The sequence below is a fragment of the Balaenoptera borealis genome, assembly GCF_965194805.1.
Source record: "Balaenoptera borealis genome assembly, chromosome: 16".
NCBI classification, from domain to species: domain Eukaryota; kingdom Metazoa; phylum Chordata; class Mammalia; order Artiodactyla; family Balaenopteridae; genus Balaenoptera; species Balaenoptera borealis.
The window spans coordinates 4,956,171-4,973,421 of NC_138872.1; the positions used below are offsets into that span (position 1 = coordinate 4,956,171).

General features: G+C 43.2%; 1 protein-coding gene across 1 annotated transcript in view; it reads right to left on the reverse strand.

Moving 5' to 3' along the window:
• Positions 1-7,073: 7,073 nt before the first annotated feature.
• Positions 7,074-17,251, reverse strand: part of RAB22A (RAB22A, member RAS oncogene family) — a 52,500-nt gene continuing 42,322 nt past the window's right edge. Inside the window, exon 7 of the mRNA XM_082359339.1 lies at positions 7,074-14,186. Coding sequence (XP_082215465.1) covers positions 14,089-14,186 — 98 coding nt within the window. The 3' untranslated portion in view covers positions 7,074-14,088. The remainder of the gene's footprint in view (positions 14,187-17,251) is intronic.

Sequence of the window (17,251 nt, forward strand, 5' to 3'; positions counted from 1 at the left end):
GCGGAGGTGTTTTAAGGTCTGGTTTCTCCATTTCCACGTTCCTGCGCCCTGCTCCCAGGAATGCTTCGGGCCACAGATTTTCAAGTGACTGTCACGACTTTGCATTTCTGTCTGGGGGCGGGGAAACAAAAACAAGCGATCACAATATGTAAAGCAAATGCAGCGTTCTCGGGAAATCCAAACAGCTGCAGCAGACCCCATCATTTCACGCTGGGAAAGGCCTTGTTGATCCTGTCGGGGTGGTGGAGACTGCTGCCTGGGCCACAGACCAGTTTAACGGCTCTGAGATGTACTAGGCGTGTGACCCCCCGGCAGGTTCCTGAGCTGTGGGCAATGCCCTCCAGCCAAAGGCCCCGGGACGCAGCTGCAGTGGGCGGAGTGGGCGTCATTGCTTACTGCAGTGCAGAGGAGGTAGCTCAGAACACCCGAAGGGAGCGAGTTGAGGGAGGGTTTCCCTCTGGGTTAGACGCAAGGGAGGGCAGAGCAGAGGCAGCTCACAGCTGCAACCAGCTGGCAAAGCCTACCCATCTCTCAGATTAGCTGGGAGAGGTCAGTTTGGGGGGTTTGGACAATGTCCTTGTTTTGTCTGGGCTCAGAAGGATGACGGAGGGGTCTTGTTATTGTCTCGACCCACCCTGGTCACGGAGTGGCCCTGTGGGATGCTGGTGTCCTGGGCACTTCTGTTCAACAGGAGAGAGGACATCAGGACCAGCTGTGAGTGCCAGGCCAGCTCCTGGCTGCCAGGAGCTGCTTTTCCTTCCCTGCCCACGCCTCCTCTGTAACGTGGGGAATAATCGAAGTTTCCCTCTCTAAGGTTTGGGGAGGATGCAATGAACGAATGCAAGTAAAGTTCTTAGTGCCCTGTGCCTGGCACATGGTAATTCCTCAGTAAAATATTAGCTATGACCACGAGGGTGGCATTTCAGACAGCTCTCCCGGTCTCTTGTGTTGCATCTGGGAGGCTTGGATGCTGTGTGGGCTTGGGAGCTGTTATGTTCCTGGAGATTTTACTTATTGCAGGGCGAGTTTTTTGGTACATTGTGAAGGAAATGAGTTCATCGCATAGGTAAACCCCTCTCACCCCAAATACAGCACACCCAGGAAACAGGGCATTAAAAACTGGCTCTTCATCATCAGTTTGTAACTTGGTGAAGGCATCCCCTATCCCCCCATCTTTTGTTCAATAAAAGCAAGCGATTCTTCATTCACAGCAATTAGAAAAAGGGGCATGTAGTAGATACCTGCTGTTATTTCCTCCCATGGGAAAGGTATCACCAGCTTTATCTCTCAGAAGATTAATTCCCTCGTGGGGTCCTAATGTATTTGTGTTGTGATAACGTATGGTGTGTGATAGGGGTCATAAAACCCTGTCGTGATTTTTCATCTATTTACTCCTCCGTGTCTGAGATGTAGGGCTTTGCAGTGGCAGGAGTGTTTTAACATTTGACGATACAAATAATAGATGATGATGGATCAGCCTCTGCAAGCTGGTACCTGGGAGGGGAAGGGGTGGCACTTGTCTGGCCGTGGCTGTGGGCAGCAATGCCCATGGGCACAGGCACTCTGCCCCTTCAGCTGTTCTTGTCCATCCCCTACCGCCCCACCCCAAGCCTCAGAGTTCTCCGGTCCAAACCCTTCTCGTCCTGTGCTATTCTGCAGCTGTGGCTGCCAGACATCTTTTGTCTTTTTCTCATGGTACTTTGCAATTTAAGTCATTGCCTTTGCTCCATTTTGTGTTTGTGTGTGTACTCACAGGCATGTGTGGGTGTATTTTTATTTAAACTACAGCATTATGAAAAACAAAGACAAACTCTTATATTTTTTAGCCTGTAATATAGACACAAGAAAGAAGTCCCCAAAGGAACCTTGGTGAAAAAAAGCAGGTACTCAATGTGTGTGGTTTTTGTAACAGGCTGTCGGATGCTAGGGCTAATAATGGAATTTGTATGTTTATTATTGGTGCGATTAATAATATTGATTTATAGAGCCTGGCGGCTTGCCATCATTAGCTATTCACAGTAGCCCCATGAAGTCGGCATCATTATCATTTAGCAAATAAAATCACACGTTGACTTGCAGAGGAGGTAGCCAAAGTTTAAGCAGTCACTGAGTCGGCAAAATACTAAATGTCTTCTGGTTGGCCTTAGAGCACCCTTTGGAAAAATGAGCCCGGAGTCGTTCAGTTTAGAGAAGAGCCTAAGTACATGTAATTTTACTCCACGTCTTGAAATGCTCTCTCTTCAAGATTACCGGATCCCTTAAGCCTGTACATCATTTTAATCCAGCTAAAGCCAAGGAGCCTTTCCAGGTTGGTCTTCCATGCAAGGTGGCTGAGGTTTTTTTTTGGTTTTTTTTTTAGGTTGGGGGGTGGTGGTAATTTGATACACACAATAATCATCTCCATATTTGTACCATAAGAGGCTGTCCTTTCAGCACCGCGAGGTTGTTAACAGCCCATTTATAAAAACTGCCGCTTACCTACCCATGTTCCCATCTCCTATTACATTCAGAAGGAGATGCGTTTGGGGAGAAGTAATTTAAGACCAGGGAAAGAAAACCCACAGGGATCCTACTTCTCTAACATGGGGTTATCACATTGGACATAAAAAGCATAAAAATAAAATTTAAAACATTCAAGCAAAACATTCTTAGTGGGATCTTTTATGATTTGATGGCTCCGTGTATTCATAACCGGTGATTCAGACCTCATATCACCCTGGTGGTAAAGATCTCCTATGTCATTGCTGTAGCGTCTGCTCATTTTTTCCTTTGTTTTTTTTCACTTTTTTCAAAAACTATGATGTGTTCCATTTATATGCAAAGAAGATGTGACCTGACCCCATCGCTGGAGCAGCTGATTGAAATTCTAATGTTGATGATAGTATACCACGCGTATGGATTCTGTGCCCTAATACTGTGCATTAACCTCACAACTTATATTCACAACCCTACAATTTTCTTCTTAAAAGTGACCTTTCTCTAATGGAGTGGAGCCTTGGTAGCTTTCCCATTATGTTTTCCATATATTTTATTTAACAGAAGCCTGAAGGTAATAATATTCTACACTGTGTATTAATAAAGAGAATTCTGACCCTCTTGTCCTGTTTCCCACCCCTTTAACAGTGATACCTGTGGTTATATCAGCTTTATGAACACATCTTAAAAGGTGATCTCTGCATTCTTACATTGTTTTCTGGAAGATGCTGAAAGGTTACGCTGAAAATAAAAAATCTAAGTGACCAGAGGTCTGATTAAAATCATTACTAACACAGTGATTCATTTTGACAAGGTGTTAGCTGTAAAGTCTTTTTTTCCTTTCTTCTCCCTTACAAGCTCCAGCAGTCTCTCAGAAAGGGTATAAAGAGAACTGATAATTTAATACTCTTGGTAAATCCTAGAAGGCTGATGATGCTTGACTTCCCAACCAACACTGACATTTTCAGTGGAGAATCATGTTTTTGGCTAGTGTTATTATAAGCCAAACAACTGGAAAATTTTAAAGGCTTTGCATTTTATTTTTATAATATGCCATCTTAATGGAAATCTAGTTCTTAAGTTCTAAAGGAAAAAAAAACCCTGCAATAAACATTAAGGTTGCTTAGAAACCTGGGTCCATGATTTAGTTCTTATATGCTCTAAGGCAACAGCCAGTTGCTTGTGGAAAAATAAAGCCCAGTTGTTTTGTGTCTGCATTTAAAACATCCCTGTTTGTTTCAGGTGTGTGCTAATTTGTTTCTTCCCTTTTGACAGTCTTCTCTTTTTCTTGGCATCTATAAATGAGACTGGCTTCTGTAATGGTACTATTTTGACAGGTGATAGTCTAATATTCTTCTTCGTAACATATATTTATTGATACTCTCCCCACCACCCTTTCTTCTAGGAGGATTTAGGGCAGCTTGAAAAGATATCAAAATAAATGTGGACTGTAAACTTCTAAACACTTGCCCCAATCCGGCTCTAAGCTTTTTACTAACCAAATTGAAGGAGTGTGTGTGTGTGTGTGTGTGTGTGTGTGTGTGTGTGTTTTATTTTTTTAAAATTTATTTTAATTAATTTATTTATTTTTGACCGCATTGCGTCTTCGTTGCCGTGTGCGGGCTTTCTCTAGTTGCAGCGAGCGGGGGCTACTCTTCGTTGCAGTGCGCGGGCTTCTCATTGCCGTGGCTTCTCTTGTTGTGGGCTCCAGCCGCGCGGGCTTCAGTAGTTCTGGCACATGGGTTCCGTAGTTGTGGCTCGCAGGATCTAGAGCGCAGGCTCAGTAGTTGTGGCGCACGGGCTTAGTTGCTCTGTGGCATGTGGGATCTTCCCGGACCAGGGCTCGAACCCGTGTCCCCTGCAATGGCAGGTGGATTCTTAACCACTGCGCCATCAGGGAAGTCCCTGTGTGTGTGTTTTAAAAAGGAAAAATAAGACCAATGCAACTTCAGTGTATGTATTGAGCCAGTTTTCATGAAGAATCTGAAGAGTGAATTAGGGTGCAGGAGTTCATGACTTTTTAAAAAGAATATTTATTTATTTATTTGGTTGTGTCGGGTCTTAGTTGCAGCAGGCAGGCTCCTTAGTTGTGGCATGTGAACTCTTAGTTGTGGCATGCATGTGGGATCTAGTTCCTGGACCAGGGATCGAACCTCGGCCCCCTGCATTGGGAGCATGGAGTCTTCACCACTGCACCACCAGGAAGTCCCCATGAATTTTTTTTAATAAGAAAAAATCCACACCTAACACACAGTAAAAAAATTTTAAAACTATAGAAGTACAGATAAAGCAGAAAGTGAAAAAAAGGTAACAGCTCTGTATCCAAGCCTCTCTCCTCAGGGAGGAGATTCTGAAAGCATGCACACATATAAATGTGTGTATGTGCATAATTTGTTTTATACAAATAGACTCATACTCTACACACATTCTGATCTTTTTCACTCAATATATTGGGCGCACCTTTCCATGTTAATTTGTATGTGACAGTTTTGTTTCCTTTATGCTCCTCTTCCAGAAGTTATAAGCAAGGCTGCAAAGACTATTCTTTGTGTGAATCCTTCTACAGTATCTCCAGGCGGTGATGCCTTTAGATGCGGACCAAGGGAGGGGTCCCCCCCCAGAGGGCTTGGTGTGCTTCCCTCTCACCAACAGGCCAAACACTAGTTCACTGGTTTGGATGTGCATTAGTGTAGTTTATCCTCTTTAATCTGTTAATTTGCTATGTGTATTTTCTTTCTTGTGAGTTGTCTTTTCATGTAATGGGTCCTTTTATTTCCTTTCTTGAGGGTGGTTCTTTCTGCTTTCTGGACACTCTTAGCAGACTTAGATAGTAATCCATTCCATCATATATGCAGCAAACATTCCCCCCCCCCCCCCCAGGTTTTGGTTCACCTTTCAACCTCACCTATGGCTTTTTCTGGTTTATCTTCTCCAGTAGCCAGATAAAGGGCCTGGGAGTTGACCCTGGGTTTGGGGGTCCTCACCATACCTCGCATCATCCCCTTCATCTCCCCACACACGCAGCTCTAGCTGTGGGTGTACGTACTGTAACACTGGAGGATATGGACTAAGAAACACACATCGAATCGGAAAATGCAAATTCCACCGTATGATACCACTACCCCCTGCAAGAACGGCTAAAATGAAGAATATATCACGTGTTGGCAAGGGTGCTGTGCAACTGCAATTCTTATATGCTGTGGGTGGGAGTTCTAGTGATATGCCACGTTAGGAAAACTGCATCTGCTGAAGCAAAAATGAATAAACCAATCTACAAATATATCTCTCTCCCATGACTCAGTAATTCCACTCCCTGGTATATGTCCAGCAGAAATCTGTATACGGACACCAAAGACACGTGTAAGAATGTTTGTTGTGGTACATTCGTAATGGCAAAAATCTGGAGACAACCCAACGCTTATCAATGCAGAACGGATAAACAGTAGTTTATTCACACAGTGGAATACGACAGAGCAGTGAGAATGAATGTGAATATTACAGCCCGTGTTGAATGAAAAGAAGCCAGACCCAGGAGTACATACACTACAGTTCCAAATGGTATGTATGGTAAAGTTCAAAATTAATCTCCTCCAGAGAGGTACAAGGCGGAGCTTCTGGGATGTGATGATGTCCTGCTGTTTGGGCTGCTGAGGGGTAGTTACGTGGGTATGTCTCCTTTGTGAAAATGTATTGAGGTGTACACAAGATTTATGGAACTTTCTGTATGTTACGTTTCAAAAAAAAAGAAATGACAACAAACAAAAAACCAAACTAATGACCAATAGTTATTTTAACTGGAACAGATAAAGATGATCAGGGAGATGGCTTTAAAAACAAGTTATATGCGAGCACTTACTCTTTGTCAGTGTTGTGCTGAATGCCAGTTATGTAGCTATCTCTCCCAAATAGCCACATGTGGTTGGTGCTCTATTATCTTCCCATTTTACAGATGAAGACCACGAAACTCAGAGAGGTTAACAACTTTGTCTAAGGCCACCCAGCCTAGAAAGGGGTTAAGCTGAAGCTCAAACCCAAGTCTGTCCATCTCCAGACTTCGCTGCTCTCTCTGGTTCCCTCGTTAGAACACATCTGTCCTGTCAACGCAACCATAGCATACAGACAACTGTGCTTCTCTTGCAGAGGGATATCAAAGGGAAAACGAATGTGTGAAGCTGTGCTTCTGTGGGCAATGCACGGACTGAGGGAGTCCAGGGCTGAAGTCCACACTGTATGGAAATGCTGGCATCGCTGACGAAATCCACCAGATAACAGAAGATGGTGTGAAACTTTTTGCTCACGAGGTAGGGAAGCAACATTCCCTCCAAACGCTCGCTGGAGGCTTTGCAGGCCTGCCTGCATCATCGTTCCCCATCTGATCTCTGCAAGGACACGGACAGCAAGGAGTTGTCTAAGAGAGAGCTGCTGGGAGCTGGAGTGATGGATACAAATACCGCGCTGCTCACCAGACACTACAGCTATCCAAGTTCTGGCATTCCAGTTTTCAAAAATCATTTTAAAATGACTCCGGGAGATTTGGTTAAGACAAACGTGTGATGAAGACTATCACAAAGAAAAACCACTTGAAAGGCAAATACAAATATCTGTAAACATAGCATTTTATTAACAAAATGTTTACACTCTCCTTACAATACAACAAATTTTGTAGTGACTTAGCATGTTATACTCTATAAAAGTTTAGTATAGAATATTCAAGCTAAAACAATATAGTTTAAAAGTATGCCAAATCAACCACCATTGCAAACCATCTACTACCAGCCTAAATGTAAAAAGAAAAATCTTACAACAAAGATCAAAAGATCAAGTTTTCTTTCGTCAGCATCTACAAACAATACAGACATCATACGGTTTATATATAGACTTAGGTCCAGCCCAAGGTTAAGACTGCAAAAATAAAGTCTTCAAACATCCATTTAAGCTTGGCAAACCATCATTACAATATTTCATCACAGGTAATTAAGCGATGCGTCATGCAGGGAAGCCACGGCTATAAATTTGGGCTGTTTATAGTGCAACAAGGCGGCCTAATCTGTAAGCAACTTAATTTGATTTTTTTCATAATAGACGCTATTATAGAAAGGCACAAATATCTTAGTCCTTGCATCAGGTCTTGAAAAGGCATGACATTCTTAGGAGAAATAAGAATTGCTGGTACAACGGCTTAGCTTTTTTTTTTTTTTTTTTTAAATGTCTAGGCTCATCTCCACAGCCATTTCTCTTCAAGACTTCAGACTTGGGGTTTTACACACTTTCACAAACGTTCTATTACAAACTAAGCGAGGTGCTGACACTTAAACTGCCTCATCGCCGGCGGTAAGAAACATTTTGTTCCGCAGTCATGTTGCCACTGTAAGCTAGTACTGCCCTTTTCCTCGTTGGAAATACTGGACTTCTGCCCCTAAAATTAGCCTTTGTGTTATCTGACAGTACTGGTTGCCTGTTGCTTTCCCTGTCGGATGCGGTGGGCAAACCTTACTGCTGCGACCAGGTAAGGCGGCACGGGAAGGCATGTCACACGCGCTGAGGCAGCTGGTGCCCTGCGTCTTTAAGGGAGAGCCCACAGCAAAATGAGAAGAAGAGAAATAAGGCCAAGAAGTCGGCTTCGATCACAGAGAAGGCAAGACGTCTGTTCTTAAGAAGGTCCGAGGCATGATTGACAATTATGTGAGTGACTCATAAAGTGAGACGATGGAAAGACTGAGTGGCTGGATGAGAGTTAAAAAAAAAAAAAAATCTTTTCCAGGGCAATAAAGCTCCGTCTACACAATACAACAAACGGTTTAAGAAACGGAGCCACCGATCAGTTGCTCTGACTGGCCAGCTGCTGCTAATTTTCCCCACACTGAATCGACCAGTCACTTGGACATCACGTGCATGAGCCACATTAAGAAAGTTTCCTAAACTAGGTAATAACCGCATAGGCAGTCAGCGGAGGTACACACATCTAAGCCCCACTTTCAACATTTTCCAGTGGGTGAAACTGATTATTCAAGTATAAATTTCATGAAAAAATTAATAACGATGAATTAAGGGTTAAGCTCCAATTGATGTCACACGCTGCTGGGTGCTGACGATTCCTGAAGTGGGAGGGGGCGTGCTCCACCCCGCCCCCCGGCCTGTGCCACGCCAGCTGGTGCTCAGTGGGCGCTGTGCTTGCCCTGGGGAAGAAGGGGTGCTCGGCTTTTCTCCGTGACATAAGATGGGGAGTTTCCCGGATAACTGCAATTCTGAGTAAAGATTGTCAGCCCTGTGTGTGAAATGCTGTTTTAAAGATGATTTCCTCTGAAGCACCGCTTTAAACAATTTGCTTCTGGAAACACGAAAAAGTTCCTGAATCAAGAAGTTGCATCAAAACCGGAGCATTTTCTTTTGCAGGATTAAGGAGGTGATTAAGGTCTACAGTTTAAAACTGCCAATTATAGAAGGCTCTTTCAAAAAATCATTCCTATCTGAGGATTTCCCATTAACTGGCTGAATTCCTGGCACTTGAATTCCTGTTCGTGGAAAGCTATCTAGAATCTTGTTTGTTTCAATTATGAAGCATTTTGATGAGGCACTGGATGCCAGGACCATGCACACCAATCTGAAAATGAACTGGCCATGAATTTTTTAAAATTTCTGTTTAATTCGTTAAGACTCCATGGTTTCAATTCTAGTATCTACTGATGACACATCCTAATCTTACTATCTATCTAAAATGTTCAAGGTAATGAAAGGAAAAGATGGAAGATTTTGGATTTTTCTTTTTAATAATCTTCTGAATCTTTTGTTTGAAAGCCACAAACAATTCTAGCCTATCTGGAACTGATTATACTCTAAGAGGAAAGAACACAGATATTAGTTATTTCTGATGGTACAGACCAAAAATTAAAGTTGATCTATGCCACTGGAAGTCCTTCTAGATTTGGGAAGTAAATCATTTTCCTTACATGCTAGGAGAATCCTGAAGGACAAACTGAGAAAGATGGAGATTCTTGGTTCTATTTATTCCCTTTCTTCATTATGCCTAATGAAACTTCATCAATAACAGGTTGCTCACTTATCATTCTCTTGGACTGAAAAAGTGGAGGCTCCTGAAAAATGTAATACCCTCCTGATTTTTTTTTAGACTTTCATTTGCACATAAAACAGGACAAATGCCCCAGAATTCCATTAATATTTCATGAAAACTGGATAACCACATTGCCTGGATTTCTATTACTGGAAGTCAAGACAAGTAACTCTGCTGTCAAGAGAAATGGGCAGAGGTCATTTCTTTCAGTCCAAGGCTAAATTCCACCTCCATCTCCCTTTGCTAAAACTATACAGTTATCATGTTTGTCTCCTGGATAAACCTGGTGCTTGGACTGTTTTTTTGTTTGTTTGTTTGAATCATAGTACCACAGGAGTTAAAACACATCTCCTAAGCATTACCTTGAATCATTTAAAAATTTCTGATGGACCAAGCTGAGGGCAGGTATATAGTCACAGCCTGACCCTTGAAGGTACACTTTGCTTCTTCTTTTAAAAAATATTAACTGTTAAGACGCAGACGATCTCTTGCAGTCAAACAAGTCATGCTGCTATAGTCCCTTTAAAACAAATTTAAATAATGAAGAATTTTTACAGGTTTCCACTCTCTAGCTTATCACTGTTGTTTAACTTTCATTACAGAGACAGGAGGAACATTTGCAGCCTAATGAGTTGAGAGAGAAGAGCCAGCCTGAGTCTGTGGGCTGTCATTTCCCCCCCAGATGTTCTACAGCAGGTACCTAGTATAGATCAGAGTTAAGGGGATTCTAATAACTTTTCCCCAGAAGGAAAGGATTTTCTCATTACTTATACAGGTTCTTGCAAAGACATCCGAATGTGTAGGGGGCTCGTCTGTCACATATATAACATTACTGTGTGCATATTTCTTATACACTAAGGGGCCATGAATCACGTTCTCAGTGTGTTCTGAAAAAAACAAGTGAAAAAATGCTTATAAGAATTTATACAACCTCTTTTGCAACTTACTCTCAGCCTATGAAAAGATGCATATAACAGTGAACAAATGCCTTTTCAAGCTCTGAGGCTGACACGCCAATTAGTGCAGTGTAGTCTGAATTAAATCTGCCCATTTTAACACAATGACATAACAGTACAGATATGCTGGCTTGACGCCTCCAGGACAGCCATGGAATCGTCATCTGAGGACATTTTCATTATTCTATCTCCCAGAGTTTAATTTAGAAGGTCTCCTAGACCTATTTTCCTTCTTGAGAATAGAAAAGAAATAAACACAAAACATAAAGAGAAGTTCTGAAATTAAATGTGGTTTTCTTTCCCTTTTTATATATTTAGAAATAATAAAACCCGATAACCTCAAGAAGGACACCAGCCCACTTAGAGGAGGTCGGGCCTCCAATATAGGAGGGTCAATCCTCTCAGACGTGGGGAGGAATCCAGGAAGCCTGTGTACAACGGGAGGCAGGCACCTCAAACAAAATCACACACAGGCGACCAGGAAGTGTGTTATTCTAAAGGAATCAAACCTTTCCTTCGCTGTGTGTAGAACGTGGCCTGTGGCTGAAAAGCAGGTGATGGAGGTTTCATTTGGAACCAGAAGGGCCTGCAATAGGTACTTCTCCCTAATCACTTATTAAAGAGAGTTTAAAATGAAGGACACTTAATCATACTCATACTTTATGTTCTTTTAATCACCAAATGACAGTTAATGAGTTATCACAGAATCAGAAAAACACTTATGTGAAAGGAGAGTTCGTAAGACCAATGGTTACTAAGATTGGACACCTGCAAAGAGCTGATTTCCATTTCTCTGAGAGGAATCAATATACACTTGCAGCTAATTAATGATTTTTCTCTTTTCAGTCCCCAAAGTTTTTAAAGATGTCCCTGCGTCATAAGAGAACCAAAAGATTTTTATAGATGGGCTATGACTCAATTCTTTTACAATCTAGCATTTTCTCATAATAAGAAATAAGAATAAAGAATATATAAAACGTGTACTAGATCACCGTTTAGTCAGGTGAATAATCCAAAGTGGGCCCAAAATAAAACACTCTTTCTGACTTTAATATTCATCTTTGCATTTGAGAAGCAAACAAGATAACTGAAAACATTTTTCCCCTGTTCTCATCAAGTATGAATTCTGAATTCTGAGAGAGCAATGTGTAGTTGTTATTGTTAAGCATTAAAAAGACACCACGTGAGAAACAGAGACATGGCAATTTCTGAGACAGACTGAGGAAAATGAGAGCAAGAGAGGCCCTGAAACGCATGAGGAACACATGGGAAGGAGAACGAGAAATCAGGATGAGAAAGCGGCTGCGGAGGGCTGAAGGATGGACCCGTTCTGGGCTCCGTGCAGTAAGTGTCACAACAGGACGAGAGGTGTTCGGAGGCCTTACTGATAAGAGAGGCACCGAGGCGCTACGCCTTTCCCTGTGCACCCAGACACCATGAAATCATCCACAGCTGACTGACAGCTTTGGTTGAAAACATGTGAAGGGCACAGATTTGTGTCATCTTTTGGTGAAAAAAGACGGAAAGGGCCACACACGCATCGCCTCTTCGTGAATCCAGCAACCTTTGTTTTGTGTTGTTGTCATGGAGATAGAGGCCCAGCAGTGGGAATGTTAGGGACAAACCAGGGCAGTGGCCTGATGGCCCGATCCATTTGGAAATATATGAAACAAAGCCAAACCACCTTCAGGTGTAAAGAGCCCAGCCCTTGGAATCACGCGTTCTCTCTGAAAGCTTGCTAATTTCACGCTGGGAAGCAAGCTAGATGCTGCAGGGGCACAGAGTCCACACGTATTTTAAACAAAACAACATTAGAATTTTCACTACCTACATTCCTTCTATATGATTTCGATAAGAGAATAAGCAATTCCAAATGCTTAAGACATACACCAGGGGAAAGGGAATCGTTTTTTACTTAATCTGAGTTATAATTTTCCCATTACAATCTAACCGTATCAAGTGGGGGGGCACAAAGAAATAACCATTATTTTTAAAAGTTTCAACTGTTCAGTTTAAGGATAGCTCTGAAAGCACAATTTGGTTTGAAATTCAAACTGTTTCATTTCCTATTTAATCTTGTACATTTCCTTCCCGTACAATACTCAGGTTGGAAGGGTGCCAAATTAGCCCAGGAACAAATTTTCACCAACTTCACTTCATGCTTTATTTTTAGATTACATTAAAAACCTCAGCAGGCTCCCTGAGGGAAGAGAGCCGTTAACCACTAACAGAGGCAGGGAAAACAAGGGAAACGGAAAGGCAGGCTAAATTGTTAACAAGGAAAGCTCTCTCGAAACAGTTGGCCTGAGGTTGCTGTAAAAGCTAAAAGAAACTTACCCCCAAGACCAGGTAGGTAAATGCGGAGAGCTCGGGACCTTAATCTTTTGCCCCGAAGCTAGGAAGGGCTAGTCAGGCTTGTCAAAGTGGCATACGTCTTCATGATGATTTCCAGATGGGACTGGAGGGGCGGGGGTGGCGGGAGGGAAGGCAGAGAAGTCCTGACCGATCGCAAGCCTCGCGCTCTAAGCTTTTGCACCATGTCAGCGTGTTTCAAGGAGCCTCCTGTGCACAGGCTGAGAAACGGGCGGGCACAGTGCGAGAGGAAATGGAGTGTTGAATGAAACACAGAATTTGTTAATGTATTTACATAATTTATAATCTGTAAGCAATGGTCTCGTAAATATAGACTACAACTTTACATACGCTAAGCAACAGATCATTGTCTCCCCCCACCAAAATATCTCGGTTAAATAAAAAATTGACAGCATTTACACCACTTTCTTTACTTTCTCTCTTCTTCTCTTTGTAAACCACTGCTAGTCAGTTTATAATCATCTGCAATTCAATTTATTCCAGGCAGCTTCTCTACCACCACCACCACCTTGATCGTGACAGCTTCCTGAAAAAGGTGCCAATAATGTGCCTGGTGACACGCACGTGACCGGGTCCAGATGCAAACCCAGGGTGAGGCGTGGACCTGCGGCTGGGAGTTTACTGTGCGTGTCCTGGGCTGATGTACCCAGCGGAAAGTGCTTTAGAGACGGCAGGGGGGAAACCATCTCCATCAGCCCTATAAATAACCCATTTTAGCTTCAAATAATAATAATTGCCATCCCTCCATTTATGACAACCGACCACATTCTAAACGATACCAAGAAAATGGTATCATTGGTATCAATGGGAAACCAAGGAAATGATAATCTCCACAAGATCTTTTTTTCCCCTTAAGAACCACAAAAGTGCTAATTTTCCCTTTACAAATGTTACATAAAATCTTGATTACAAAACTACTCAACAATTTAATCCTACCATCCATACAATTATACACTCCTTCTCAGCAAGGTCAAAAGCCAATGATGTAGTAGTCCCTTTGTACACCAGAGATTCTTTACAGAAGAGAAGTCCACAGACTGAAATATTATTGCTGCAGTCTCCAAAGAGGAAACAGAACCGGTCAATTCCTGTGAATCCTTGTTGCCCGAAGAAGATCCAAGACCGGCGAGGCGACCCCTGGCGACAGGGCCCCAGCCCTCCCGCTAACCCTCAGGACCACCTACTTCACCGTTGAGCCTGGAGGCCGAGGCTCAGTCAGCAGCAGCTCCGTTTCGGCTCCGAAGGCTGTCTTCGGAGTTTGAAGCCCTTTCCACCGGAAGGCGGGTTGGCGTCAGTGGATGGAATTCTTCGACCTGAACCAAGAGGACAGGAGGGGAGGGAAGGGAATGAGCTTTCACTTTCTCAATCTGTTCATTCCCAGACACAACCATTTCACAGATGCAATTTGACAGTTTTCATTAAAATTAAAAAAGTTGAAAAAACTTCTAATTTTGGAAGACTTTTAGATTTACAGAAAAGTTGCAAAGATAACACAGAGCACTGCTGTATCCCCCTCACCCAGTTTCCTCTGATTTTGGTATATTATAGCATTACCATGGGATTTGGCAAAATGAAGAACTCGACACTGGAACATCACTATCAACCCGACTCCAGACTTTTGTCAGATGCCATCAGTTTTCCCACTAATGTCCTGTTTCTGTTCCAGGGTCCAAAGAAGGGTATCACATGGCATTTAGTACACATTTTTTTTAACTAAAAAAAATTACATGTTAAAAAAATTGCATCAGAATGTGCCAGTCCCTCTGTGTCGTGGCAGAGGCCACCTTCCAGAGACAGGTGTGTGCAGACATGCACAGTACACACACGCTCTTAAAACCAGGGCAGAAGCAAATACCGTTTCACTTAATATATCCTGGGGATTGCTCCACCAGAGCGTTCTTTTAAATAGCTCTGTGATACCGCGTTGTGTGGATGTACCGTTCTTTATCCCCTATTGATAGATATTTAAGTCTGTTTCCAATATTTTGATGTTATTAAAAACAATGCAAAGACTGTGTTTGTAAACCCATGAGTGCAGGTGTGGGATAAATTAACAGGCGTGGAAGAGCCGGGTCACGCGATTCTACTCCTGGGTATTTATCTGACACCGACACTGTATTCCCAGTGTCTATCTAGCACAAATGCAAGAAGGACGTGCAATTTCAATTTTGACAGATGCTGCCAAATTGCTCTCTGAAGAGGCTGTGCCACTTCATTCTCCTACCAACAATGCATGAGAATGAACAGGCTTCACTTTACTGCTCTGTGACTCATAATGTCAATTTCGAGAGCAACCTTAAATCACCCACCCACCTACCTCACTGGTAACTCACGGGCTGCTTCCCGTACAAAGGCGTTCCTGACACCCTCCCACTTCCTAACTCTGTCCAGTATCTCAGATGCTAAAATCAAGTCAGGAGCCAGAAGCACCTTACTACACATTTGTTTACGCAACTATCTCCATTATCTCCCTCTAATCAGGCCCAAAGCTCTTCAAGGGAAGAGATCTCCAGCTTTATGTTTCCAGTATCTCTTTAGCATAGCACCTGGCACTGAGGTATTTTGAAAACATGGAACGAACTGACACCTGCATCTTTGGCATTAATGAGGCTGAGTGGGAATCTGCCAACTCTCAGGTCCTCGGGTGCCCAGCCTGAAGCCTCTGGCGCCCAGCCTGAAGCCTCTGGCACATCCAGCAGCCTGCAAATCTGGGGTTGGGGAGGGAGAGGGCAGTACACAGCACGGTGCCCGCATGGCTAGGAAGCGTCCTCCAGTATGTCCTACAAGCACTTTCAAATGCCTATATGCGCTGCTGTGAATACAGTGCACATTTATTTAAAAGCTTTACTGACTCTTCTTGTCATTACTTATTTCTCAATAAATGGATACTGAAAACACAGCTGGTATTACAGAGCCATCTCTGAAATATTTTTAGAAGAAAGCAGAGGAGAACACCTTCGTGACCTGAGAATATGCAAGGATTTCTTAAACAGGAGCCCCAAAATGCTAACCGTAAGGGAAAATAAGGATAAATTGGATTACATTAAGATTAAAAGCTCCAAGTTACTAAAGGAGTTGATTCAAAAATGAAAGTCAAGGGACTTTCCTGGTGGCACAGTGGTTAAGAATCCGCCTGCCAATGCAGGGGACACAGGTTCGAGCCCTGGTCTGGGAAGATCCCATGTGCCGCGGAGCAACTAAGCTCATGCGCCACAACTACTGAGGCTGCGCTCTAGAGCCCACGAGCCACAACTACTGAGCCCACATGCCACAACTACTGAAGCCTGCGCGCCTAGAGCCCATGCTCCGCAACAAGAGAAGCCACTGAAATGAGAAGCCTGCGCCCCGCAACGAATAGTAGCCCCCGCTCGCTGCAACTAGAGAAAGCCTGTGCGCAGCAACAAAGACCCAACACAGCCAAAAATAAATAAATAAATAAATTAATTAATTAAAAAAAAATGAAAGTCAAGGCACACAGTGCATCTCTCCAATAGACGTAATCAACAACGGACTCATAGTCAAAATAAACTATAAATACTAAGATAAAGGCAGATAAACCCAACAGAAAAATAGGCAAAACTACACAAAAGAGGATATCTAGATATCATAAAAATGTAAACAGATACTGGAAAGGTGCTTGACTTCATTCACTGCCATAGGTGCAGGTCACTACACTGCCCCTCCGCGTCGGAGTGACTGGGGTTCGCAGACCCCACTGGTGTCCGTGCCAATATAACCACCCTGAAGACTGTTTGACAGTAAACTTGTGCTCAACGCACGCATACCTGAAGACTCAGCCATTCTTCTCCTGGGTATAAACAGACCCAAGAAAAATGTGTACCTGTCGTGGACATGTTGGACATGAAGCAGAATGTTCACAGAGGTTCTACTTCTCACAGCTCGAAACTGGACATAACTACCCAAACGCCTATCCACACTGTGGGTATTCCTCGCCGCGCCCGCCCTAGCCACACACTCTATGGCGATGAGGGTGAATCGCGCGCTGATGTGGACGAATCTACCAAACGTGATGTAGAGCTAAAGACGCCACACACGGGAGAGTAAACCCAGTATGTTTTAAAAAGCATGAAATATAAAAACAGGCAAAACAAGAAGAGCTAGTGGTCAGGATGGTGCCTCCCTGGGGGTGGGGAGGGGGGGAAAGGCTGCGGGGACGCCGCTGGGTCTTGAAGTGAGTGCCGATTACAGGAGTCTACTCAGGCCGTGAACACGCCTGGAGCTTTACACTTCTGATATGAGCACTTTCCAGCATGTATACTAGACTTTAAAAGCTAGCAAACCAGGCACTGTGCTAATGCAATTTTACAACACCCCAGTAAATAATAAACTCAATTTACATCTCTTTAAATTTTTCTAA